Source organism: Oncorhynchus nerka, linkage group LG22 (assembly GCF_034236695.1).
Source record: "Oncorhynchus nerka isolate Pitt River linkage group LG22, Oner_Uvic_2.0, whole genome shotgun sequence".
Lineage (NCBI taxonomy): Eukaryota > Metazoa > Chordata > Actinopteri > Salmoniformes > Salmonidae > Oncorhynchus > Oncorhynchus nerka.
Genome location: NC_088417.1, coordinates 11,323,006 through 11,350,664, shown reverse-complemented (window position 1 = coordinate 11,350,664; position 27,659 = coordinate 11,323,006). Strand labels below are relative to the sequence as shown.

General features: G+C 41.9%; 3 protein-coding genes and 1 pseudogene across 3 annotated transcripts in view; 1 reads left to right on the top strand and 3 right to left on the bottom strand.

The window, feature by feature from the left end:
- The window catches only part of LOC115104854 (phosphoenolpyruvate carboxykinase [GTP], mitochondrial-like), a 13,646-nt gene extending 9,823 nt beyond the window's left edge, over nucleotides 1-3,823 (bottom strand). The window contains exon 1 of the mRNA XM_065007716.1: nucleotides 3,213-3,823. Coding sequence (XP_064863788.1) covers nucleotides 3,213-3,244 — 32 coding nt within the window. The 5' untranslated portion in view covers nucleotides 3,245-3,823. The remainder of the gene's footprint in view (nucleotides 1-3,212) is intronic.
- Nucleotides 3,824-8,625: 4,802 nt separating this feature from the next.
- Nucleotides 8,626-12,443, top strand: LOC115104853 (proteasome activator complex subunit 1-like). The gene is made up of 11 exons (XM_029626189.2): nucleotides 8,626-8,833; nucleotides 9,586-9,618; nucleotides 9,723-9,785; nucleotides 9,908-10,009; nucleotides 10,159-10,216; nucleotides 10,421-10,518; nucleotides 10,665-10,733; nucleotides 10,940-11,007; nucleotides 11,119-11,173; nucleotides 11,248-11,334; nucleotides 12,124-12,443. The coding sequence occupies exons 1-11, from the start codon at nucleotides 8,795-8,797 to the stop codon at nucleotides 12,202-12,204; spliced, it is 753 nt and encodes a 250-aa protein (XP_029482049.1). The 5' UTR covers nucleotides 8,626-8,794; the 3' UTR covers nucleotides 12,205-12,443.
- Nucleotides 12,385-15,401, bottom strand: LOC115104852 (fat storage-inducing transmembrane protein 1-like). The gene is made up of 2 exons (XM_029626188.2): nucleotides 14,969-15,401; nucleotides 12,385-13,431 (listed from the first exon to the last, which is right to left on the bottom strand). Exons 1-2 carry the CDS (start codon nucleotides 15,250-15,252, stop codon nucleotides 12,726-12,728), a joined length of 990 nt encoding a protein of 329 aa, XP_029482048.1. The 5' UTR covers nucleotides 15,253-15,401; the 3' UTR covers nucleotides 12,385-12,725.
- Nucleotides 15,402-16,484: 1,083 nt separating this feature from the next.
- LOC115104482 (DDB1- and CUL4-associated factor 11-like) lies at nucleotides 16,485-26,822 on the bottom strand (annotated as a pseudogene).
- Nucleotides 26,823-27,659: the final 837 nt, after the last annotated feature.

Genomic DNA, 27,659 nt, shown 5'->3' with positions numbered 1-27,659 from the left:
AAACAATCAATAATAAGGCTGAGAATGACGATATGGGTTCTCAGATACACTCGTCAATCTAATTAGTTTAAAAAAGTTCAATTGAAAAGTCTAGGAACTGATTAGGGCTCTCTTTGGCTCTGGGAGCTGATTAGGGCTCTCTTTGGCTCTGGGAGCTGATTAGGGCTCTCTTTGGCTCTGGGAGCTGATTTACAATTGAACTCACATTCCAACTCATGGTTATAGGTCCATTGACTATTTGGCTTGAAATTCAAAAATAACACTTTTCTACTAGTTGAAAGATTTTGATTTATTTAACTAGGCAAGTCAGTTAAGAACAAATTCTTATTTACAATGACGGCCTACTGGGGAACAGTGGGTTAACTGCCTTGTTCAGGAGCAGAACGACAGATTTTTTAACCTTGTCAGCTCGGGGATTCAATCCAGCAACCTTTCAGTTACTGGCCCAATGCTCTAACCACTAGGCTCCCTGTTACCTGGTAAAAGTGCTAGCCCGTCGCCAGCCCCAATTGGCTGCATCGTTGGTGTCATTAAACTTGACGTGTACATAACGGCCATTTCTAAAGGAAAGGTTAAAGACTGCCCAGTGCCCTAGGTGCAAACTGAGAAGATAACATGTTGTGGATGGAAAAATGGCATATTGCCAAGAACAATTCTTGCCCAACATCACAGGGAACAAGTGTTATTTAAAACACTGTGTAACCCTTTAGGTGATGATACATCATCTTAAAAGATCTTCTCCAGTTCATAAAGTCTCTTATAAGTGACACATTTCTGCATGCAGTCAACCAGATGTGTGTTGAGAAACTTCAGACTGGGAGAGAGCAAGCAAGCAGACAAAAAAAAAAATGAACCAGGAGAGGAGAAAGGTTAGGCTTTCCACCGTGTAGAATGCCATGCTTCAGGCCACTTTTTTAAAAAAAGGCTTCACTGAAAATCTATTGAGCATAATGCAGGAGCTTTTATTCTGTCATGCAAACATCTAAACTATACACGTGCTGCACAATATTACAAGAAAAGAAAAAAAACTTCTTATTTTTTTTTAAAGGAAAGAGAATGTGCTGAACATGTAACATGAGTTCATATGTACTGTATAAGCTCTATACGTTTCCATTTAAGGGTGTGGCAAAAGTCCCAGCTCCAACTACAAGTACTATAGCAGCACAGTTCAACTTAAAGAGTACAAGTCTGCCTGTGTAATTTTGCAATGTAGCTCACCAAAAACATAAGCTATATTCAATTACCAGTGCACCCTGCTTTCCCATTGTGGGGCGCCCACAGACATTTCTGTGAAACTGAATGTAAAACCAGGAATAGGCTACAGTGTTATTCTGACTTAGGGAGAGATAAACATGTGAGCACAACGATGACCATAACAATGTATCATTTCTCAACCCCTGTGGCCTTCTCTTTGGGTCCCGGTTGAGCTTTGCATTGTCTCATTTACACCAGGACAAAAACGTAGACCAATCACCATGCACCACACACACACACTCCCCCCCCTCCCCCCATTTTGAATGTTAATAGCTTGGTCCACAAGGAATTTTCAGGAACTGAGCAGAAATGCACGTAGCACATGCACACTGGAAATACATTCATTCACCATGCATATACATGCAGAAGTCATTAAAACTCCTAACTCCCATAATGCACTATGATTGTGTATCAACACTCATGCACCAATCACAAATGCACAGACACATGGACATAGATCCTCTCCAGACTGTCAAGACAAGATGCACTCAAGACAGCTCACATTTACTTTTTTTAGTCTCCGTGTGACGTCACCAAAGCCTAGAGAAAGAGTTGTGAGGGAGGAACGTAAGAGATTCAAAATGAGGGACATGTCTCTTTGGGTCGTCCTGTCTCTCTCACTTGTTATAACAGGATCTTAAAATTCTTTCCGTCATTTTCTATCTCAGAGGCAAACAGCTTTTGAAATATGGATGGTCAGATTTGTGCACTTCCAAATCTGCCTAACACAAACCAAGACACAGAGTTCTCGGTGTGTGCTGTGCTATATGTCTGACACTATTGCAGAACTGATCATCAAGATGTAGATGATGAATGGTTCACTGCTTCGCATTTCAGTGCTTCCTCAAATTCTTCAATAGGACCTTCCATTCTACAATGGGAACATTTAAATCCTTAGTTTGTGGACATTTAATCTGTTGTTTATGTATCCTTGATATTAGGTTACGATGTTTCTCTGATATTGCAGGGTGTGTGTATTCCCTGAGTTAGTTTGCCGCCATAAACATATACCCTATTGTAAGAAGGATGTTTGCTTAGGATTGCTGCCAACAGACATACAATATCTTGAGTGAGATAGCAATAACAACTGGGTAAAGTATCCTATCCACGATAGGGATATTACTCATTCATGAAAACTCATTTAATACCATCTTTAGGCTACCATTGCAGTTTCTAAAATGTTGAAAAACCATAATGTTGCTGAGAAGGCTACACTATACTCTGCCATGGTTGGTCAATAAGGAAATACAGTGAACAAAAATATTATATATATATATATATATATATATATATATATATATATATATAAAGTGTTGGTCCCATGTTTCATGAGCTGAAATAAAAGATCACAGAAATTTCCCATACACATAAAAAGCATATTTCTCAAATTCTGTGCCCAAATTTCTCCTTTGTCAAGATAATCCATCCACCTGACAAGTGTGGCATATCAACAGCATGCTTATTATATAGGTTCCCCTTGTACTGGGGACAATAAAAGCCACTCTAAAATGTGTAGTTTGTCAAACGCCACAATGCCACAGAAGTTGAGGGAATGTGCAATTGGCATGCAGACTGCACTGTTGCCACAGATTTGAATGTTCATTTCTCTACCATAAGCCACCTCCAATGTCATTTTAGAGAATTTGGCAGTACATCCAAACACAGACCACAATTGAATTTTTCAATGGCTATTTGAATGCACAGAAATACCATTTAGAGATCGTGAGGCCCATTGTGATGCCCATTTTTTATCTGTGACCAACATATCTGTATTCTGCATATCTGTATTCCCAATCATTAGAAATCCGTAGATTAGGCCCTAATGAATGTATTTCAATATAATGATTTTCTTATTATAAACTGTAACTCAGTCAAATCTTTGAAATTGTTGCATGTTGCGTTTATATTTTTGTTCGGTATAAATTGAGTTACAAATGGCAAAATGTTAAGATACTCACCTTCTGATAAGTCCAAGCAAAAGGCACGACATCTTGTAAAATACTAAAATGGGGTAATGAAATATAAAAGTCTAAAAAAATAAATATAGAGAGAGAGAGAATAAGAGCGTCGTGTGCCCTTTAGCACCAACTACAACTCATATCTGATTGGTCTATGAAGAAGAACTGCACCGCTGAGGTTGCCCAGTACAGGCTAATGAAAGAACTTTGCACTTTGCAACACGTGTAACAATTTATCGGAGGCAAACACATTGACTGAATCTAGGTTCTGCGCATCGCAGTCGACGATGATGCTTAGGTTGATAACTTTAATGCAAACGAATAGCCTACCGATTGCATATATAAATACATTTATACACGCAAATGTATATTTATTTCGTCAAGTAATCCAGTAGTAGGCTATTGATGTAGCTAGATCTTCGTTATAACCGTTCAGAAAAAAAGTTATAAAACAGGACAATCTGAAAACAAATAAATGGACCGCGAGGTGTCTAATTTTATGTTAAAATTACTCGCTTTCAATAAAGCTTGAAACAACTAAGAGGCGCATTTCATACAACTATCCTATCCCTGCTCCTGCCTCCTTCACAGCCAACCAAACCGCCTCTACCGGGTGATGCAAGCTCTGAAGTTCCTGTATCCGCTAAGACACAACAGCCGCCCTGCCCTGGTGACCCTCATATATACTTCAGCAATGGTGACTGGTGGTGGATGTAAGGCACGTACAACCTATGGAGAATCAATGTTGAGGGAAATAGTTGTCCGCTTTTGGTGTGTGCTCGAAAGGGACATGCAGAGTCAGCAGAATAAATGCAAAGTCATTGAAAAAAAATAGTACAGCGAAAGGATATCTCAAAATGACAATATTGGCTCGGTAAATTCTCTTGATCCAGCTGGTGCGATGCAGGTTATCCAACAAACGTGTTATTACATAAACTAGTAGACCTACCTAAATGATTACACACTGCCATGGGCCTACCTGTAGGACAAATAGGCCTGACAAATTCCCAAAACTATGTCATCATGATTGACACCTGCGTTATGAGCAGATGTCATAACCTATCATGACTTCTGTGCATCTTTAGTTAGATTTTGATAAGGGCAACTATGAGCAGTATGAAGCATACTAGGCTGAAAGTATATGGGATTAATCTAAAGATATTTGCTATCTGTGATACCGCTGTTTTCTTTCTCTTTTTCATTGTACTTTCATTCAATGTGTTGGATGCCTGAGCTGTATTCGTGGATGGGACAAAAAGCTCCTGATCTGTTGACCAGTTCTGTCCAGAATCTACCAAGCAATGCAATGTCTGAGCCTGGTCTGAGGGTTGCAAATTGCAGATTTCCTGTTAATGTTTCCAAGTTAGAGAGGGAAAGAGAGAGGAAAAGTTAAAGTGGACGTTGTGTGGACAGTGAGAGAGAGATAATGACAGTAGGGTAGACAGAGTTCAAAGAAAGATGAGCCCCCAGTACCACTGGTTAAACTTCTATAATCCATGGTTATGGCCAGCAGAATCAGCCGCCATATTATGGAGAACACCATGCTCTATTTATGCATTCACTCCCCCGCCCACAGATGCAATCCTCGGTTATCAAAGAGAACATTCAGAAATGCTGCCGCTGGCAACAAAAAAAAAAGGCATTTGAAGCTCAAATCATGGTTGGAATGTGGACTTAGTCTTGTTATCTTACATTGAGAGTCCATGAGAGAGGCCTATCATAGGTTACATGTACGCTGATAAGGGAACAACTGAAAAGTAAGGTCTCAACCAGACCCTTCTCACACCAAGTAATGTGGGTTGTTTGATTTTATTTTTTGATTTTATTTTGTTGTTCATTTTTTACATTCTCAAATCAGGTCACAGAACCAGGATAGAAACTGAAATGTCATCTTTAAATGCACATTCAAGAATAGAAGGCAGACAATGCAATAATGAGTCCTACTTCTAGGTTGGTTTAAATGTTCTAGAACCAAAAGGAAAATGATTTGACTGAGGATCAAACAAGATCTCTTGACGCTTGTTCTATTATAATCGTAACTAATACGTCAATAATGAACTTGTTTCAGAATTGTATTTGTAGTTTGAACTAATACCATTTCATGGAACACTATTAATATGTCAGGCAACCTTTGCTACCATGTTTCTCTCCTAGACGCTCCCCTCCCCTTTATCATCTGTCATCCATTGAGGAAAGACCTTTGGTCAGTATATTTCACAACTAGGCAGAAATGGAAAACAACTTAAGTTTAAATCACTCACTCAATTAATAACTCATGTCTACTGCTGTGACAGCTATTTTAGAGTCATTCTTTTGGCTGTACTGGATGTCTGCAACACTGATATAATATAATAGATATTATTAGGTGCTTAAAGTTATCCTATTTGGATATCCCACTCTCCCTGAGACACCTTCAAAGAGTGGGGTCATGGCTAGAGTTCAGCCATTATCAACAGCTACCCTGGAGCAGCTAAGGATAACTGCCTTGCTCAAGGGTACATTGGCAGATGTTTTTCACCAAGTCAGGTCTGGGATTTGAACCAGCAACCTTTTAGTTACTGCCACCCAACGTGCCCACAATCATGTTTGAATATCTCCACTGACTTCATTACTGTGGTTTGCACAGGTTATTACTTGAACAAGTGGATGATTCATTGACAGCTGAATATTCAGATTACGATTGTCAATTAAATCATTTGAATAATCAGACAAAACAATTAGAATGATTTGCAGTAAGTTAATTGGATCTTATCAATTGTGGCTGATTTCAAACTGATGTTGAACCCATTTAACATGTACATTACCACATTACTTAAGTAGATAAATGAAATCAATTACATTTATCATGAAGTTGCTGAGAGACCCATTATTAATGTGCTTGGGTGGCTCTAAACCATATTTTCATCACTTTGGATCCAATATGAGTTTTTTTGCTGAAAGTGGAACAACTGCAGGTCAAAGCACCCTTCATGATGCAAGCAATCACACCACAGTGTTGCCATGAGCAGCATAAATTACCTAAATATAGCCACACCATTGTTTCAATATTAGACACGGTGTCCAGCTTAGTACATCTTAGGAATCTTACACGCTTGCGAGGTTCATACAAATCTAGCAAGAGGAAATAAAAGCATACACTCTTACATAAAAAAGGGGCTTCTAGGCAAATAACCTTGATAACATTAACTCTCTAAAGCAGGGCGAGATCGAAATCACGATTTTGCAACTTTGTTGCAGAGGTCGGAGTGGCAAACAGCACACAACAACTTACTGCTTGCTAGAAGCAAGAGGAAATAAAAGCATATGTCGTGCTTCTACATCTTTACTGTTTGGGGTTTTAGGCTGGCTTTCTGTACAGCACTTTGAGATATCAGCTGATGTAAGAAGGGCTTTATAAATACATTTGATTTGATTTGATACGAACTTACATAAAAAAAAGGGGGATTCTATAGAACCTTTTGGTCTATTCAAATTTGAACCGCCATTCTGAATTAAAAACCAACCGCCATTCTGATTAAAAAAACAACCGCCATTCCAACATGAGGATGCAAGAGGACTGTGGTTGAATAAATGAAGTCAGTCATTTAATAAACTATAGCTAGACTAGATAGATAAAACATTTGAGCACTGTTTGTAAGCTAGCTAGCTAACAAGCTAGACAGGTCAAAGCTAGGCTTCTTTAAATAGCCACTTTACAAGCTAGCTCTTGCAAAGAAACATGATTTTGTATTATGAAACATGCCAAATAGAGCTACAGACCCAGCCTGACAATGGCTACTAGCTAATTGTTACTTTTATTTCAGTGTGGAGTCAGATGAGGGGACAATGTTTCATGGAGCTATTACAAGACTATTGTTGACCTCTGTTGAATGCACTTGATGGGCAGTGGGCGGACTGAGAGGAAGTATTTATCTAAATGATTTATATATATTTGTCGTGGTGATTCAATAGGCTAGTTAATCATTACATGGCTTTTGACACACTATGTTTTGCTCAGTCTGGCAGTAAGCCATCAGAGGCAGAGGATCTCTTTTTCGGCTGCTGCTGACAACAACTCTATGTAAATTGTTCTTCTAAATCATAATGATTATATGTCTGCTTTGCAATGTATCTTGATTTCTGTAGATGAACTCATGTTGTTGCTCCTTTTATCTTGTTCTCCAGACCCAGCAGGCAACAACCCCTACTGTACTGTTCCATAAAGCCACAGAGTTGGTGCTAAGATTGACGCTGGTCATCATTCAAGCAAACAGTTTCCACCCTGGCCACCAGTGCATATTTCCAAACTATGTTTGCATATAATGACAATAAAATGTCAAAACATTGCTGGTATTATTTGGTCTGTTAATGTTTATTATATTATATTCTTGGCTAAAAAATATGACTATTTATTAGTAGTAGTCATAATTCATAAATGGCACCATACAGGGTTCTATATGGAACCAATTTTGTTTCAGTGAAGAAGAAGCCTTGGGTTTTTAATCCAATAACCATATAAAAGGGTTCTATACAGAGCTTTTAGGGGTTCCATATATGAAGCAAGTTATAGAACCCTTTTTGTTTATCTAAGGACAGAAATTTTTTCTAAGTATATAATATGCCATTGAATTTTTTTGTTTAGTTTGTTTGTCAAGATTCAAAATGACTCTATACTGTAACATAAAAGATCAATAATAGGATTGACTTGCCCTCAAAAAGCAATAATACCTCTCAGAGAAGCAGCGTTTCTCAACCCTTCATGGCTTTTTCAAGCTTTCTGAGCAGAGAGCAACTTTTAATCTGTAGAAAGGCTTGTAATTGTTCTGCGTAGGGCAGCAATTAGGCTACTTGAATTAGGTTGTTTCAGGTGATGGAAACTTTAAGTGAGAAAGCCCCTATGACCAAGACTGGCCCAGCTTGCACACTGTAGTCTTTGTAATCATGGTTTCTTTGCTAATTGAGTGCCAACTTCATGTCATGTGCACTTGCACACTGGGAGCTACAGTTTAGTATTCTGTCTTCTGAGTTATTAGGCTATCCATGGTTATTATGAATTCAAACAAAATTGGAAATCAGAAAGCATTCTGGATAAAAATATATATATATATCAGATTTTCATTGATGAGACCTACTTAGTCATATGACATCAGACAGACATAAACTGACCATGACCATACCACTCAAAATAGCAGAAGCAGCATTACCATCTATAGGACACACTCAGAACTGCAGTCATACATTAATGCTTCAAAATTCACAAAAAGTGACGTTGGCTGATGAAGATTATCTCATAGAACAAAACCTGTGTTTATTCCGTACCCATCACTGGGCTACACTGTGGTACACTACGGTCCCATAATCAAACTACAAATCCCACGATGCTCTAGCTTGATCTTCTAAACAGGAAATTACGTCTCCGTGAGAAGGGTTCAGTTACTTTCATTTTCACTTTTTGAGCTGACTAACGGGTGACTGACTTCAGCGTTGTGCACTATCAGACATTTAGGAAAATCCGCGCATTCTGTGTACTATTTAGTTGCTTTCTATTTTTGCATTGCAAAAGGTCATTTTTGCATATCAAGTAAATAAATTCCCATCACAAGATGACTTCCATAGACATTCGCCCGGAGTCGAAGAAACAGGTAAATTTGTCCATTTCTTTTCGAATTTTGTCTAACGTTATATCATAATTTGACTATAGCCTATCAATATAACTTGTGTCAGATAACTCAGCAGCCCTGTTAATCTTCAAGGCGTTTTGACACTTAGACCAACAATAGGGACACGTGAGCTCACATCACACCCTAGTCTCATAGACTAGACGTAACATAGTACACGTAAATCTTGGGACGATGAAATGACTATTATATGTTGTGTGTGAGTGAGCGCGCGCGCAAACGTACGTACGATGTTTGGTATGGTTAGATAAGACCGGTTACTTAAGGCAAAGGGTGGGCATATAACGCAAACGTCTAGCAACCCAAAGGTTGCATGTTTGAATCTCATCACGGACACATTTTTCATTTTAGCAACTTATTTTTGGTACTTTACAACTACTTAGCATGTTAGCTAAACCTTTAACCTAACCTTAACCCCTTGCCTAGCTAAAGTTAGACACCCAGTCACCTAGCTAACGTTAGCCACAATAAACTGTAATTCCTAACATATCATAGGAAATGGATGATGGACATCCACAAATGAATACATACCATACGAAACGTAACATTTTCACGCTGATTGTAGTGTCTGAATTTAAATTCACTGTGTTGCATCAGGTGAACCTGACCCACAGTCCAGGTGAAAGTAACTGTCCAAACATTATAGAGACATTGGGAGTTGGGTTTTCTGCTGTGAATTCTAAACCTTTTTTCTGTGTTTGGTTTCAATTTCCTAGGTTGATGATTTCTGCACTCAGCTCACTAAAGAGGTAGGCCCTTAGTGGTGCAGGTCTACTTGAATAATAACCAAATGACCACATTTGAGATGTTAAAACGATAACTGTGTCCAACATTGGTAAATGGTGTATTACAGGCAGAGACCCTGGTCACATCATTCTTCCCTCAGAAGATTGCAGAGATGGAAACGCTGTTGAAGGTGAGGCTGTGGAAAAACACAAGCGCACCTTTCAATCTCAGTCCAAATACCTTGATGCAAAGCTATTGTACATAAGAATGCAAATATAGTCTATATTTTTGTTTATGTGAAATGGTTCCCAGACATCCTTAAGCACTGATGGCCTGGCAGCTCTGAAGGCCCCTCTCGACATCCCAATACCAGACCCGGCTAAAGAAGAGGCTAAGCAAAAGAAGAAAGAGGAGGTACAGACGTTTCACCCAATTCAGCGGTCTATCATGATTAACCCCTTGGATTACACTGGAATCACTCCCAAGTAGTATCGACCATGCATACACACATGAAGGAACCATACAAAATCCTTCGCCCGCCCCTCTTCTCACTTGTTTTGCAGAAAGAGGCAAAAGAAGGGAAGAAAGACAAGGACAGCGAGAAAGAAGATGAAGACGCAGGTAGTTAAGAAGACACAATAGCACCGATTTACAACTGCGGGTTAGCTGTCAAATTGCCCGATTGCACAGATCTAGGATCAGCTCACTCTTACCACTAATCCTAACCTTAACCATTAGAGAGGACACACAAATAGAAACTTAGACCAGTGCGTTTGTATAACTTCATCCTACTCTTTGAGCTTTCTCATGGTGTTTCTCCCGAAGGGCCTCCCTGTGGTCCGATCCCCTGCAACGAGAGAGTGGAAAGTCTTCTAAAGGAGATCAAGCCTCAGATCCAGCTACTGAAGGAGAAACTGAACACAGTCAGTCAGCCCTTTGTCCCTCTGTTATAGTCTCTGTGTGGGCCAAACTGTTATTTTACATCTCAAATTCACTAGCACATCTTTTCCTAAATAGGTGAGAAGTGTCTAGAGAAATACATAAATACTATGATCTCTTACTCTGGCAGGTGTCAATGTGGGTGCAACTTCAGATTCCCAAAATTGAAGATGGGAACAACTTTGGGGTGGCTGTACAGGTCAGACTTTCTGATCTTAATAAAATGATTGTCATATCAGCCATACCTTGATAATACTGTTGGTAGGTCCTACGCTCAACCCTAACCCTCTAACCCTAACCCTGTCCCTCTAACCCTAACCCTGTCCCTCTAACCCTAACCCTATCCCTCTAACCCTAACCCTAACCCTGTCCCTCTAACCCTAACCCTCTAACCCTGGTCCACAGGAAAAGGTGTTTGAATTGTTGACCAACACTCGCACAAAGATTGAAGAATTCCAGACACAGATCTCAAAGTAAGAGACCTTAACCAAAAGATCACTGTTTACACTCCTATCCAATTCGTTATGTAGTTGTTGTGTTAATGTGACTAACAAACACCTTCATTATCTGTGATGTGTTATCAGGTACTACAGTGAGAGAGGGGATGCTGTTGCCAAGGCCTCAAAACAACCTCATGTGGTTAGTATCCGTGTGTGTGTGATCGCTTTCATTTGTGTGTGTGTGTTGACCATATTTTGTGTAACTACCTCCAGGGAGACTACAGGCAGTTGGTGCATGAGCTGGACCAGTACCAGTACTGTGAGCTTCGCATCGTGGTTCTGGAGATCCGCAACACCTATGTAAGCTCCCTCATGTATCATACCTCTCTGTCCGTCATTAGACGTGCTCAGCACCCCCATAATTTAACCTCCAAGTTCAACTTTCCCAGTGTGAAGTATTTACCTGGACTTCTAGAGTTGTGAATGGAAACCAAACCCTGTTATCAAGCGAACAAATTGATTGAGTTTATAATTACCAATGCCTCTCCTGCTCCTCACATTGTACTTACCTACCTGTCTTCCTCTCTTTGATGCCCTTGTTGTAAAACAAAGGGGGGGGGGTCATTGTAGGTGGTGATGATGATGAATTTGTATGTTTGATGCCCTTGTTTTAAAACAAAAGGGGGGGGGTCATTGTAGGTGGTGATGATGATGAATTTGTATGTTTGATGCCCTTGTTTTAAAACAAAAGGGGGTCATTGTAGGTGGTGATGATGATGAATTTGTATGTTTGATGCCCTTGTTTTAAAACAAAGGGGGGGGGGTCATTGTAGGTGGTGATGATGATGAATTTGTATGTTTGATGCCCTTGTTTTAAAACAAAGGGGGGGGGGGTCATTGTAGGTGGTGATGATGATGAATTTGTATGTTTGATGCCCTTGTTTTAAAACAAAAGGGGGGGGGTCATTGTAGGTGGTGATGATGATGAATTTGTATGTTTGATGGGTCTATCGCGGTGCATTTTTTTGGCGTAAAGCAAATATCTGTGTGAAACAGACAATAAATAAAAATCTATCTTATCCAATCTAATGATGATGAAAGGCTTTCAGTGATGTAATTACCCTGCTATTTCTGTCACCCATTCACCAGGCCTTGCTGTTTGACATCATCAACAAGAACTATGACAAGATCAAGAAGCCCAGAGGGGACTGCAAGGCCCTCATCTACTGATCAACTGACTCTTGTGAACATCCACTGGAGACGGCAATATAGCGACACACTCCTACTCACCCATTCACATGTGATGATACAAATCGTGTAGTGTAACATGTTAAAATGCTTGTTGGGTCACTGAATACCTTCAGACACAGTGGATTTAAAAAACATTTTCATTTTCATAACAAAAAAAACTGCTGTATTACACAATTTATTCAGATTTCAAAATTAAAGTAGTGGTAACTGGCATAACATCAAGTGAGTTTTTTTTAATGCTTCGTGGTGAGATTTGAAAGTATTTCAATATTTTGCTTATGAAAGTTTGACTTTCTCAATTCTGTGGTAATGTACATACATAATCTTCCTGTTATTATCCAATTCGATGTTCTTGAGGTTAGGAGTTATCACATTGACTATAAAGCAAAGTAAATGTTACTTTTAGTTTTTATTAAATATCAAGCAGAGACCTTTTTGCTGTGGAGTCCTATCCATTCTTATTTTGATCTGGGGTACAAATAATATTTTAGCCAAAGACATCAATGCTTTGGCCACACGTCATGAACACCCCTTTCACTGTACGGCTCTCTCTGAGTTGTGATGAGAAGTCCCTCTCCAGGCCACCCAGGACAGCACCAGCTGGGCTGCAGGCGATACCAACCCTGATACAGCCCCCTCCAGCCCAAACACCCTAGAGCTCCCCCCAGAAGCTGGGAGGGGAACTGCGGGAAGTAAGCCAGCAGACAGAGCAGCAGAAACAGCCACAGACCCAGTAGCGAGACACAGAGTAGGAAGAGCAGGCGCAGCGGGGGCCCCGAGGGCCCTCCCAGGGCTAGGTAGGGCCCCAACACTGCAGTCTCCTCGGCCAGGAGCAGGCAGCAGAGGCAGAGGAGAAGAGTGTCCTCCGAGACCTCCCAGCCCTGCCACAGCATGCCCGCTTTCAGGCAGGAGGCCTTGCGCTCGCCCTCATGGAGCAGGAGTAAGGACTGCCCTGGGACACTGGCTCCCTGGCCAAGGTTCAGGCCCCCAACCAGGGTAGCAGGCATGGGCTCGTAGCAGCTGCCTGCCATGTTCTCCAGCAGAGTCAGGAGACTGCGAGAGCCCCACCACAGTGCTCCCACAGTGGCTATCCGTGAGAGATGGCGAACGGAGAGAGAGAGGGATCGACGGATGGAGAAGGAGAGGACGAAGACGAAGGAGCCAGTGAAAACACAGGTCCAGGCCCAGCCCGATCGCAGGAACATCCTGAAAGAGAATCCAAAGCAGAGGTATCCAGTATAAATGTAAGATGGCTAAATAGCTCAGGACCAGGGGTGGATTGGCCATCTGGCAATTCTGGCAAATGCCAGATGGCTGGACCATTTGTTTTTGGCTGGGCTGGTTGAAATTGAAATATTTTTATATGGAAAAAGGTTATGTGGCCCATGGGCCATTTTTTTGTATTTGTATATTTTTGAGCACATTTTCTCTGTTTTACTAATCTATAATGAGCTTTTGGTTGCTCAGTGGGAAATGGCCGGCCCCCCTACCAAGATGGTCTGACCCGGTTTTCTCAACTCGCATTCAAAGAATCATCTAAAACCATGATTTGGTCATACAGTGAAGTGCAATATCCTGATGATTCCTCTAATGAAAGTGTCTGCTCTGTGCCTGTGTCCTCGCTGGTGCCTGTGTCCTCGCTGGTGCCTGTGTGCTCGCTGGTGCCTGCTTCTAATGATGAGCAAGTCACCCTCCCCCAAGTTATTTTTTCTTCTTCTCAACTCTCATCATTGATCTCAATAGCAACTATTTTACAACCACAATATTTGATTTGGTTTTGAGATATGGAGCGTCACGCACGCGAGGGCTCATGGGTAATAGCCCCCAACTGCTAGTTTCTTTTAGGACATTACAGTTACTGTTGGCTGAATACATGGCTAGTAGCAGTGGGTATTATACTCGGGGGTTGAACCCCAAATGAATTTGCATATGATATTAGTTAGTGTACATAAAGATGTATGTAATTCAACTCTATTGAACAAAACAAACATTTTTGAATCTATAGTCTTAACGGTCAACCCAAAATTCACAATGGTCACTGGATTAGGTTAGTGACTGCACATCCAAATATCTTTAATCATGTATTCCTGCTTGGACATGCTCGATGAAATACCTTAGTACTCTATTATACTTCTTAATGAATGACTTCAAGATGAATTGCGTCAGACCAAGTCATGGGCTGGTGCAACCAACTGTAAAAGTTAAGTGACACCAGGGGAAAATTTTAGTCTGGAGCCCTGTAATAGTAATGAACACTTAGGGTATGTATTGATTCAGGGAAACACATATGACAAGCACTAATTTGCATTATAAACTGGGTGGTTCGAGCCCTGAATGCTGATTGGCTGACAGCCGTGGTATAACAGTGTATGGCAAAACATTTATTTTTACTTGTCTAATTACGTTGGTAACCAGTTTATAACAGCAATAAGGCACCTTAGGGTTTGTGCTATATGGCCAATATACCACGGTGCACACAGTGATGTGCCAGGGCCAAATTCTTGTACCAGTCCGCGCCTGCTTGGGACAGAGCTAGATGGTATGGCCATTGGAAGAATATTATGTGTGAAACATAAACAACACATTCATTATCACAGAACAACAACAACAGAGCTTTGAAAGAATGGAACTTTTATCTATTCTGTCCAATATTTTATATCATGCTAATGCCCATTTAATCCACATGAATAGTGGCTTTCCTTAATACTGATGGGTGTTGTCAAAAACAAGAAAAAGACCTCACCTGTAGAGGTAGTGGTTCTTGTTTGCAAAGATGCTGTACTTGGACACCCACAGACTCAGGGCTGGTCCAAACAGAACCACGCCCGACAACAGGAGGTGAAAATGGCGTCTGAATACGGCGCTGCCAAGCAGTCCAGCCCAAAGGTCTGTAACAACCACCAGAACAGAGTTTAGGACCATCATGGCAAGCTTCACCGGTCGGCTTTGGTCCTTAGCCATTTGTGTAGTTTCTCCCTTGTCATTTTCTATTAGTTCTGTTCGATTTGTTTTAATCTTTGGATCCATTGCTTTTATGGCAACTTTCTTAAGAGTCACATATTTTCGATTGCTATGTTATCGTCCTCTTCCTACGGGCAGAGAGTATGCTCTGTCGTCAAGTGTTGACTGTACTTGTATCTGTCCAGTGCTGTGCTGTACACTCCTACCCTGTGTTCGTTTATTCTCTGGCTGTCAGAGCACATGGTTTATACCCATTCCTTCCTTCCCCCCCCCCCCCCAGTCACTACATTTTGAAAAAAGCCAGTCTCCTTTTTTGGCAAAGTTCTCTCCACTAGGCCCTCCATTCACAGGCTCAGCTGTTGATGCCAACGTATATTTCAGTCCATCCCAGTTGTCTGTGTTTGTCACTAGCAACACTTGCCTCACAGCGCGTTCTCTAAGGCCCATTCCACCACTTAACATCCCTTTACATGCTGCTCCATGTATCCTACCACTTAGCATCTGCCTGTCTTCATTCCATTATGAGACCCTGAGGGTTTCTCACACAGATAGACGTACTAATAGCTCTGGAGGCTAGTCCCCAGACAGACAGCTCCCATTCTCTATCTGGGCTATTTGCTCACTCGCTCTCGGAGGGTGCCAAGGAATCCGACTAATTTTAGAGCACTATCAGCATTCCTGCCATTACAATACCCCCCTCCCTGGAACTCTGCTGTGGCTTTATGGCAGCTAATTGTCTGTTAGCTGTGGGGTGGGGGGGGGGCAACCCACTAATTTAAAGTTGTTGATTGGTTTCCATTTTTTTTCTCCCTCTTGCTTCCTATTGCTCAAGCAGCAACTTTTATAGAAAACCCATCTGTAAAGCCCATTACTGTCCATGTACTGTGTATTAAAGCCCAGAACACACCCAAACTCTTTACTGCAGAGGTTCGACAGGTCGTCACAATCCATGTTGAGCAATCATAACTTTTGCAGATATCTGGCAATTCCCTTCGTTGGATTTCTGATGACTGTCTTTGCTGGGTTTTATGCACACACAAAAAGTTTTCTTGTAAAACAATTTGTAGAGATTTTATCAAGGTTGATGTTCCAAGCACACTCACACACCCAAACCCTTTACTGTGTCTTAAAGCCCAGAACACACCCAAACCCTTTACTGTGTCTTAAAGCCCAGAACACACCCAAACCCTTTACTGTGTCTTAAAGCCCAGAACACACCCAAACCCTTTACTGTGTCTTAAAGCCCAGAACACACCCAAAAGTACTTCCTGAATTGAAATGGAATTGAGCGCTGCCCCTCAATAGAGTGGAGCAGATATACAGAGGCTTACAGAGCTGCTGACGATGTTGTCCTAGTAGGGATGCCAGCTGATATCCCTCACACAGGCGTCATGGTCAGAGAGTCGGGTCACAACGCTGGCCATCAACACGTCATAGACTGGGCACGCGCACATTACACTGCTCTTGACTCCGCTCACGCATGCACGCCCCCCCCCTCCGTGACCCCTGTAGTCATCACTGAGGTGTCGCCTGCCAGCTTGTGTCTCTCCTGGGCTGGGAGGACAGATGGACAAACAGACAGCAGGCAGACAAACAGGTCAGTCGACACAACCAGCTATTGTACAGTCAAGTACAGCTGCCTCAAGTACAGCTGAACAACAAATGGGAGGGGTAGTAGGAAATGAATGATTAAACATACTGTATACCCATGTCATCGATACTTAATATAGCAAATATGAGATTTTCTGAGAGCAATCTAGAGTAGATTACAGTCGGATTGGACTGTGTTTCTGTCCCACTTGCTAATCTAAATGTGATCTCGACTAGGACCCAGTACAGATGTACAACAACCTCATGGCCTCCCCAGCACCCTTCTGGGCAACCTGCTGCCAACGGTACTCCCAGTCCTGCTGGACGATGTGCCACCGGGCCCTCCATTGGGGAGAACTTCCTCATGTCCCACAGCTTGATGGACTGGTCCTTTTGAGTTACTGATCAGAGAACGTGCGTCGCCCTGCAAGGTGAAGAGAGGAAGATTATAATGAACCTGTATCTTCCTGACAGGGATGAGGAGTCAACAGGCACACAGAGAAGGTTTATACCTTAATGTGCACAGTATCAGGATGAAGTGGTTAGAGTTTTAGACCCTGTCCAAATACTAAAAAATGCATCCTTCCTCACTATTGAAGCACTTGCTGATTGGTGAAAGGGCACTGCATAGCTTTCACCTGTCCAGTTATATCAGAACAGTGCATTTATGTATAAACAGTAAATTGTCCCATGTATGTGTTTAGGCTTTGATATCGATGATTACATACACAGTAAGAGAATGTAAGTGAGTGATTGCACATGCTGGACGCATACACACGGTAGTGGTTCTCCTCTATTACCTTGCTGTGGATGAAGGTGATACAGTCTCTGTGTCCAGACAGCTGGCCCACGGGCTTGGGTCTGTCCTCCCGCAGCGTCAGTCTGTCCCACACCTTGCAGAGCGTGTCGTCGCTGCCTGAGAACAGCAGCTGGGACGAGCTGTCGGCAAACGCCACTGTGTTCACATCGTGGTCGTGAGCTTTGATCTGAGGAGACAGAAGGGGCGGGGAGGGGGGGGACAGACAGACAGATGGCAGAGGTCAACAACACGGTGATGTGGGTCATGACAAAGGGTCCCAAGAGAACAGGATTGCTCTGTATCGTCAGCTAAAACCAGAGGTGGTGGTGTGACGCTTACAGTAGGGAGACAGAGGGTGGCCAGGTTGTGACTGAATACTTGCAATGCCAATGTCCATAGGCGGGCAGACACACACTTTGAGTTCTCTTATTCTGTTCCCGATCGATGACATAGAAGCAGCCATCATTAGCTAGGCTATAAAACGCAACAAACTATTTTATTTTCAAATGTCTCGGAAAATGTCAAATTGGGATGAAATATATTGGGTGCACTCACTCTCCAATGACCCCTTTCCCTCTGGAGGCAACCAGAGAGAAGACACAGAACCTGTTCTTATCTGGGCTAAGAGGGAAGAACAGCAACCAGAGAGAGAGAAGACACAGAACCTGTTCTTATCTGGGCTAAGAGGGAAGAACAGAACATTAACCAGCCTCAGCCAGAGAGAAGACAGAACCTGTTCTTATCTGGGCTAAGAGGAAGAACAGAACATTAACCAGCCTAGACACAGAACCTGTTCTTATCTGGGCTAAGAGGGAAGAACAGCCAGCCTCAGCCAGAGAGAAGACACAGAACCTGTTCTTATCTGGGCTAAGAGGGAAGAACAGAACATTAACCAGCCTCAGCCAGAGAGAAGACACAGAACCTGTTCTTAGAGGGAAGAACAGAACATTAACCAGCCTCAGCCAGAGAGAAGACACAGAACCTGTTCTTATCTGGGCTAAGAGGGAAGAACAGAACATTAACCAGCCTCAGCCAGAGAGAAGACACAGAACCTGTTCTTATCTGGGCTAAGAGGGAAGAACAGAACATTAACCAGCCTCAGCCAGAGAGAAGACACAGAACCTGTTCTTATCTGGGCTCAGCCAGAGAAGACACAAGAGGGAAGAACAGAACATTAACCAGCCTCAGCCAGAGAGAAGACACAGAACCTGTTCTTATCTGGGCTAAGAGGGAAGAACAGAACATTAATCAGCCTCAGCCAGAGAGAAGAGAGATGGGTCGACCCCAGGTGGTGAGAGTAGCTAACAGGTTAGAGAACTGGCAGTGTGGTGACAACCTCTCCCTCAACATCAGAAAGACCAAGGAGCTGATTGTGGACAAGATCCGACGGGAGAAAGAAAAAAAAAGATTTGAACGGTCATCCAACTCAGGAATCTCAGGCCTCTTTCTAGATCTCCGACTGAAGATCACTGAAGTTATGATTTGACCAGGTATTTTACGGAGTTCCCCGTTTTATTGAGGTGGCATAAGTCTAAGAGCTTTGCACACCTGGATTGTACAAAATGTGCACATTATTATTTTATAAATTCTTCACGCTCTGTCAAGTTAGTTGTTGATCATTGCTAGACAGCCATTTTCAAGTCTTGCCATAGATTTTTTCACTCTGTCATTTAGGTTAATCTTGTGCAGTAACTACAATGCTGTTGATCCATGCTTAGTTCTCCTAATCACAGCCATTAAACTCTGTACCTGTTTTAAAAAAGTCACCATTGGTTTCATGATGAAATCCCTGAGTGGTTTCCTTCCTCTCCGGCAACTGATTTACGAAGGACGCCTGTATCTGTGTAGTGACTGGGTGTATTGATGCACCTTCCAAAGTGTAATTAATAACTTCACCATGCTCAAAGGGATATTCAATGTTTGCTTTTTTTAAATTGTTATTGCCCAACTACCTATAGGTGCCCATCTTTGTGAGGCATTGGAAAACCTCCCTGATCTTTGTGGTTGAAATTCACAGCTCCACCTTACAGATAATTGTATGTGTGGGGTACAGAGACAATATCCCACTATTACTGCACGCAGAGTAAATCCATGCAACTTATTAGGCACATTTTTACTCCTGAACTTATTTAGGCTTGGCATAACAAAAGGGATTGAATACTTACTGACTCAAGACATTATGGGGTATTGTGTGTAGTCCAATAACCAGGTTTCCAGACAACCTTTTATACACGCGCAAAGTACATGTCTGATAAATATATAGAGTCATGACAGGCCTGATGGAAACAGAAAATGTTTCGGTAAACTTTCTAAACGTAGACAAAACAAGCCAGACAAAGTGGCATCTTTTGATATCTGTTAAATTAATTATCCGAGAAATTTGTGGAAAGACTTATGCGCAAATATTGATATAATAACCATCATATCGAAGTACACTTGTCACACGATGACACGTGTGGTCGTCCCACTATGACTCAGGGAAACCAAGCGGTTTATTAGGCTACAGGTTAAATACATTCTGATGAACTTCACAGGGTGGTGAAAGAGCACGGTGATGAGCTTGATGCTCCTTTCCAAATAATATTAAGGGTCTTATTCTGGTGACATGATGATCAATGCTTGACAAATCCTAAATATTCTTGCTCTTATCCATAATAAATCTCATCACGTAGACTAGCCTACCCACAGTGTGTGTAGCTGTTATATAGAGAGCGCATGCCGAGACCAAAGTAGGCACTTTTGCTATTGACAGTTCGTGACAAAACTAAAATCGGTAGTTAAAAATGCAACGGAAACACATTGAACATTTCAGTTTTATTCGTTACATGAAAACGTAAGTGGAAAAAGTACATTGTGTGCATCATCACGTACTGGTTTTTATCCGCAACAAGTCAGTTTGGTGGAACTAATATATTAGAATATTTGCAACATCTCAATTTTTATCCGTTTTAAAATTCAGGCTGTAACAACTAAATGTGGAAAAAGATCCAGTGGCGTGAGCACTTTATGAAGGCACTGTATAAGTATTTATGTATTCCTGCTACAAGTCACTTTTCGGCTCTGTTTTACATGTATATACTGCCCAGAAACAACCTTTAACACCCATCATAGTTCTTGTGTGGTTTTTACACCTGCTGTATTTATTTTATTTTTTACTAGGCAAGTCAGTTAAGAAAAAATTCTTATTTTCAATGACGGCCTAGGAACAGTGGGTTAACTGCCTGTTCAGCTCGGGGATTTGAACTTGCAACCTTCCGGTTAGTAGTCCAACGCTCTAACCACTAGGCTACCCTGCCGCCCCTGTGCACATGGAAAATAAACGTTGAAAACTCGGTACCTCCTCTCGTCTGGGTAAGCGAGGGAAGAGCAGAACAGCTTACACTGAGCTTACACTGAGAGACAACGCCAACTACGAAACATCTACAACCCATGGAAAGAATAGGCCTGAAATGGAGCTGGGATACATGTTACCTTTTTAACAACTTGACCCAAATTCACACAGACAAGTGGGTAATAAAAGCAAGTCTAAGAAGCTGTAGATCTGTTCTATGTTCATTATTTCTATGCTCCCCTTAAGTTTTGTTTTGTCTTTTGTACACCAGCTTCAAAACAGCTGAAAATACAATGTTTTTAGTTGTAAAAATATATTTCACAGCGTTGAAGATGATACAATTGATTCTGTACACTTCGCTTGCTTGTTTTGTCACACACTGAAATTAGTTTGCCGATCAGAATTTTAGCAACCAGGAAATGGTGGATCGATTTCTGCATAGTGCACCTTTTAAAAGTTTGAATCCTTACTTGAGGGGAAATCTGTGTAAGTCTCACTTTGACATCAATTCATAAGTAAAAGTTTGAGACACACACACACACACACACAGACTTTTAGTTTGCCTAAAAAGCAGTAATTAAATGGGAAATCACATGAACTGAAGTACTCAGCTATCCACGTGATTGATGTTCTGGACGATGAATTTATCTAATTTAAAACGTTTCCTGTTGCTCCATCAGTGGCAAAACAAAACCAGTAATAGATGGCTGAGATGACTAGCTCTAATGTCATGCATCCTTGTGAATCAAGAGGATTGCAGGTAGAATGGTTCATTTCCTCATTGGTTAAGCTATAAGTACTATGAGGAGAAACACAAACTTGAGGTCCAGGTCGGTGTGGGTTTCACTGTCTCCATCTACACTGCGGACATAAACTAGAGGGATACAAGAGGGCACACGTCAGCACAAACTACACAATGAAACATCCTAACAAGAAGCCCAAGAGAGATTCTGAGCCTATATTCTGGTGAACATTGTGACGGAAATCTAGTGGATTTTGAAATCACTCCTTTCAAAATTAGCAAGAGTTTAGCTTTTCATTTATTTATCAAAGCTCCTCTGATTGACTGGTGAAAGTAACTGTCCAGTGAAAAGCTCATATTCTGTTAACTCTGTTAATACCCAAATAATGTTATTGACGCGTCTTATATTCGTATGTGGCCAAAGCATTCATTGGAAGAAAAAAAATTTGAAATAAAGAATACCCCGCCACAAATGTTCATTTTAAACCAACCTGTTCAAAAACGCTCTTTTTCTTGCATAAATATTTGTGACCACACCACTCAAATACAGAAAAGCTGTTTTTTAACATACTTAAATAGTTTTCCTTACAAAAAAAATGCTAGTTAACTCATAAATAATTATAGGCCATATTTCATAGAAATGTAGAAACACTGGACCATTACTTTAGCTCTGTCATCCAACCTCCATATCTTCAAATGAAGTTATAATCCTACACATTAGTTCATCTGTGCTAAAGTCAAGGTGACAATTATTATTATTATTATTTTAAATAAATAGCAGCACCCACCAGTGTGTGTAGTGAGACCAGCTGGAATAGAGCATCTTGTGGGAGTCGGGGGTGACTGCTTCAGGTTAAAGCGCCCCCTACTGGTGTCATACAGACAAAAGTTCTGGTCTAAGAAAGACAAGGAAGGGATGCATGTGTTAGGAACCAGAGGTCACTACTAATAAAACAATAAAAAAATGACATTGTTTTAATGTGAATTTGGCCATGTAAAACACAGCGATGTCGTTAAGAACTTTTAAAAAAAAGAATTTCAAAAGTTTTCCCATTCCACTGTAATGGTTGTGTTCTTTCCTTGATCCACTCTCACGGAGCTCCATCAGCATGTGGGTTAGAGTGCTCACTGAGTCTCAGAATTCCACTGCGCTCTGTTGCTCTTCACTCAGACATTTGCATTTATGATGGATTCGAGTTTGGAGATGTTGAGTCTGACGAATAACAAGTATATCACCTTGAAGTTGTATGACCACAACCTCTGGTGAGAAACCAGATGGAGGAAGGTTGGGTGTCAGAGGGAGGGCTAGCTCAGTACGTCCACACAGGTCCAGGTCAATAAGAGTGTAACTGGTTAGGCCACCTGTGGTCCAGACCGAGCATGCAGATACCCAGGGCTCTGGCCCAAATCAGGTCCATTCACATTAAGATTTGCATTGTCAGCCCCTTTTTCAGAATGGCCCTGATTTGTATTATATGGATGAGCACATTTTCTTAGGGTGAATCCATTGTTTTAATTCCACATAAGAGATTTACTTTGGTTATTTCTCAATGTTGGAGAGGTCCCATCTGGGGTGCCATTTTCTATGTAATGGTTTTGACTTGAGGTTATTGTTTTGTAGGGGTGCCAGGTAGGTTGTGCCTACCAGAGAAAATATTGATTTCTCCTTTTGGTTTGGAAGGGAATGAGTCCTGTCTGGTCCGTCAAGTCTACACCAATACAAAGGACTCGTGTTTAAAAATAAATAATAAATAAATCACTATGAAAATAACCTTTCATAAACCCTTAAGACATTTTAAATAACGTTAAAACCTATTTTGTGTTGGTTATATTACCCAATTAAATGACACACAAAAAAAAAAAAAAGAAAGACGATGAGCTCTGGTTCCTCAAGGAAAGGTCCCATACCTCAGGCCTGAAAGAGTCCAGCCTGGTAAAGGAGTTCAGTGAACCCAAGTGACCTTGTCCTTTCATAAAGTGATGCGTAATGCCGGTCTCATTAAAACAATCAGATTGCAATCAAACTCTTTTACTATAGAGTGTCACATCTCTGTGGTCTTCACTACAACTGAACACATTATTTTTTAACCTTTATTTAACTATGCAAGTCAGTTAAGAACAAATTCTTATTTTCAATGACAGCCTAGGAACAGTGGGTTAACTGCCTGTTCAGGGGTAGAACAACAGATTTGTACCTTGTTAGCTCGGGGGTTTGAACTTGCAACCTTCCGGTTACTAATCCAACGCTCTAACCACTAGGCTACCCTGCCACCCCGGTATGCATCACACCAAAACAAATGAAATATCGTATGCAAAAAGTAGTAGTAAGACAGACAGACAATCCGATCCTCCAACAGATCTCCAGCGGGGGAAAGGCCATGAAGAAACAGCAGAGACCAACATAGATCAGTAGTCCAACAATAGACATAAGTAGATCTAGTAGTGGTTGATCCTGAGACACGGCTATAGTACACCATTTTTACTACAAAGAAAAACTGGGTCTCGACGAGCTTCCAAGCTGAGGGGTGGACCACTTCCTCTCTCACACCACTGTCAAAACCCACGTCTTCACCTTGGCCGGCTGAGGGGAACATGTTGCCATCGTTACTGTACACACCACAGAATGCTTTCTGCTGGTATGTGTCCTTGTGTGCCACATGATTGGGCAGAAAACTGGGGAGAAATGCAAACGGAACATTAACACATTTCAATGACAACAGGCTCCTCCTCACCTGTCAATATTCAGCTCAATAAGGCTTTATTCATGTAAACAAGTTGAAACTATTAAATTGAACGATTTGTAAAACATCAGCATTCACTTGTTTTAGCAATGACTTCACGGAGTAGTCATTCACGAGTTCACGAGTAGTCGACGCATGTGTGGATATACTCACTGTGAGCAAATGCGACTGCACTCTCCGTGAGAAAAACTGGAGCCTTGACACCGGCCTTGTTCCCTCAGAGAACTTTTTTTTTTTTTTTAAGAATTACCTGAGAAACAACTTTGTAAGAAACTACTGTGACAAAGCGAGACCAACATGAAATTGCTCACCCTCACCTCCGTCAGCACGGATGAGGCCGTGGCCACGAGGATTCTGGTCCAACTCCTGAGTGTCGGGCTGGGAATCCACTGTCAAGACACAAGACACAGCAGCAGTCAGCCAGAGACCAGCGGGGCAGGCAAGACACAGCAGCAGTCAGCCAGAGACCAGCGGGGCAGACAAGACACAGCAGCAGTCAGCCAGAGACCAGCGGGGCAGACAAGACACAGCAGCAGTCAGCCAGAGACCAGTGGGGCAGACAAGACACAGCAGCAGTCAGCCAGAGACCAGCGGGGCAGACAAGACACAGCAGCAGTCAGCCAGAGACCAGCGGGGCAGACAAGACACAGCAGCAGTCAGCCAGAGACCAGCGGGGCAGACAAGACACAGCAGCAGTCAGCCAGAGACCAGCGGGGCAGACAAGACACAGCAGCAGTCAGCCAGAGACCAGCGGGGCAGACAAGACACAGCAGCAGTCAGCCAGAGACCAGTGGGGCAGACAAGACACAGCAGCAGTCAGCCAGAGACCAGTGGGGCAGACAAGACACAGCAGCAGTCAGCCAGAGACCAGCGGGGCAGACAAGACACAGCAGCAGTCAGCCAGAGACCAGTGGGGCAGACAAGACACAGCAGCAGTCAACCAGAGACCAGCAGGGCAGACAAGACACAACAGCAGTCAACCAGAGACCAGCGGGGCAGACAAGTGTAGGTATAAACAACACTTGTGAAAGGAACATGCCATTATGTTCAGTCTTAAGAGACTTGTTATTGTGTATTTCACAGAGTTGTCTAGTAAGTGCATTGAAATATGTATGAAGAGCACTATATAAAATAATCACGTTTTTGGGGGTCGTTTTTCCTTTCATTGCTTGCGCTCACAGTAAAAACAGCAGGATGTCTGTGACTAGTGACTAGTGTCTGTGACTAGTGTCTGTGATTAGTGTCTGTGACTAGTGTCTGTGACTAGTGCCCACTACAGCAATGACACCCCGTTTGGTTTACCAAGAGGGTTGCAGCGGACTCCCAGGCGCCCCTGCCAGGCATCGTCGATGTACTCGTCAGAGTCCGAGAACGACTGGACGAGCTGCGGACGTGTCGCACCATTCACATGGATCAGCCTCACCTTCCCCCTTCAGGTGCACACAGAGGGTTGGGAAAACACTGTGCTCAGTGACATGAACTAGGGCAACATATGTAGAACCCAAGATGAGCAATCACTCCATTCAGCATTAGGGGCGTATAATTATTATTTTATGCATGTACTACAGACGGCTATAAAAAATCGAATTAAAAAAATCGGTCCAATAATACAGGACTAGTAAAGGCACAGTTATTCTTTTATATACACAGGACTAGTCAAGTTGACATACTTACTCAATCCAAGGTTTTTATTTTTTACATTGTAGAATAACAGTGAAGACATCCAAACTAGTAGTAACCATTAAAGAAATCAAAATATATTTTATATTTGAGATTCTTCAAAAAAGACACCTTTTGCCTTGACAGCTTTGCACACTCTTGGTATTCTCTCAACCAGCTTCATGAGATAGTCACCTGGAATGCTTTTCCAACTGTCTTGAAGGAGTTCTCACATACACTAGTTTTTTTCTTCTGATTTTTTCAGGGACCTCTGCATCCCTATTTCCCACAGCTAGAGTATGGTGTTGAGTAGATTTCGACTTGGAGCAGAGCACTTCTCATGTTCTAGGTCTACTCTTTAGCTATACTTATTTTTTTAAATTAAGTAGGCAAGTCAATTAAGAACAAATTATTATTTACAATGACTGCCTATCCTGGACGACACTGGGCCAATTGTGCACCACCCTATGGGACTCCCAATCACAGCCGGATGTGATACAGTGCCTCTTGCACTGAGATACAGTGCCTTAAACCACCGCACCATTCGGGAGCCCGGTCTCCCAGTCCCAGCGCCAACTTACCTCCTCAATAGGTAAGTCAGCACATCAATGTAATCGTGTTCCTCCTCAGTTAATAACTACATGTCACCCTGCTGCCACTACTGCTGTTACTGCTGCTCTGATTGGATTCTGCTTGAGAACCGTCGGGGTTGACGCTGGAGCCCCGACCGCCGGATATCCCAGAACTTGACAGAGCCCATAGACCGTGAGTTTGTCAGGGAAGTCAATTATGTTGTCTATGAGAAGTGAATAATGATAAGAGTCAGATAAATGTGTTTGTCGTGTGAGAGATTAACAGACGACTACCAAAATACTTAGCTAGGATAATTTATGACAAAACAAGAAGCACAATCAATTTGCTCTAACCTTAGTTACATATCACTAGCTGACCATCGCATGTATTGTCTGACTAGATCTATGGACTAACGTTACCTATCTAACCAGCTAGCCTAGTTTAAATACCTAACACACTTAAACGTGCTTGACAGTTTTTGGTGCTGTAGATTAAGTGTAATAATTTGCCAATTATGTTGTCACGAGTCAGTTTATGAAAACGGTTGGTTATCTGTAGCCATTCTTCTCTGCCGATGTTTTCAAGCTATTACCAGACCAAAGTAACTAAACGTCAGCTATGCATCATGTTAACAATACTGGAACACCTGCGTGTCTTTTACTGTGCCCAGAGAGGAAGACCCAACTCCGCGGAAAATCTGTTTCCCTCCAAGCAGATGTTTTTTTTTTTTTTACCATCAAGCAAGGAGCTTTTGTATGGAGGTCCATGAGTGTCGAATTTGGTCAACAAAAAATGAAAGATTTATATTTGATCGAATATACGTTTCGTAATAAGTAGGATACGTGACATCCCGGCAACTTTGAGAAGAAGAAAAAACACTTTATATCGGAGTTGTCTAGAGATGGCTATGCATGTTCAGGCTAGTAGCATTGCATCTCCAAAAAGGTTTATAACTAACCCATTGTTCTGTCCGCGGCATCTCAATTCCATTTCAATTTAAGAGCTTTATTGGCATGGGAAACATACGCCAATGCAAGT

Bases quoted from the DNA above. Each gene is read 5' to 3' on its own strand.
- LOC115104853 (XM_029626189.2), top strand. From the start codon at position 8,795: ATGACTTCCATAGACATTCGCCCGGAGTCGAAGAAACAG. The intron at 9,619-9,722 runs GTAGGCCCTTAG...GGTGTATTACAG, and splicing joins GCACTCAGCTCACTAAAGAG to GCAGAGACCCTGGTCACATC. The intron at 11,335-12,123 runs GTAAGCTCCCTC...CCCATTCACCAG, and splicing joins TGGAGATCCGCAACACCTAT to GCCTTGCTGTTTGACATCAT.
- LOC115104852 (XM_029626188.2), bottom strand. From the start codon at position 15,252: ATGGATCCAAAGATTAAAACAAATCGAACAGAACTAATAGAAAATGAC. The intron at 13,432-14,968 runs GTGAGGTCTTTT...ATTCTCTTTCAG, and splicing joins AAGAACCACTACCTCTACAG to GATGTTCCTGCGATCGGGCT.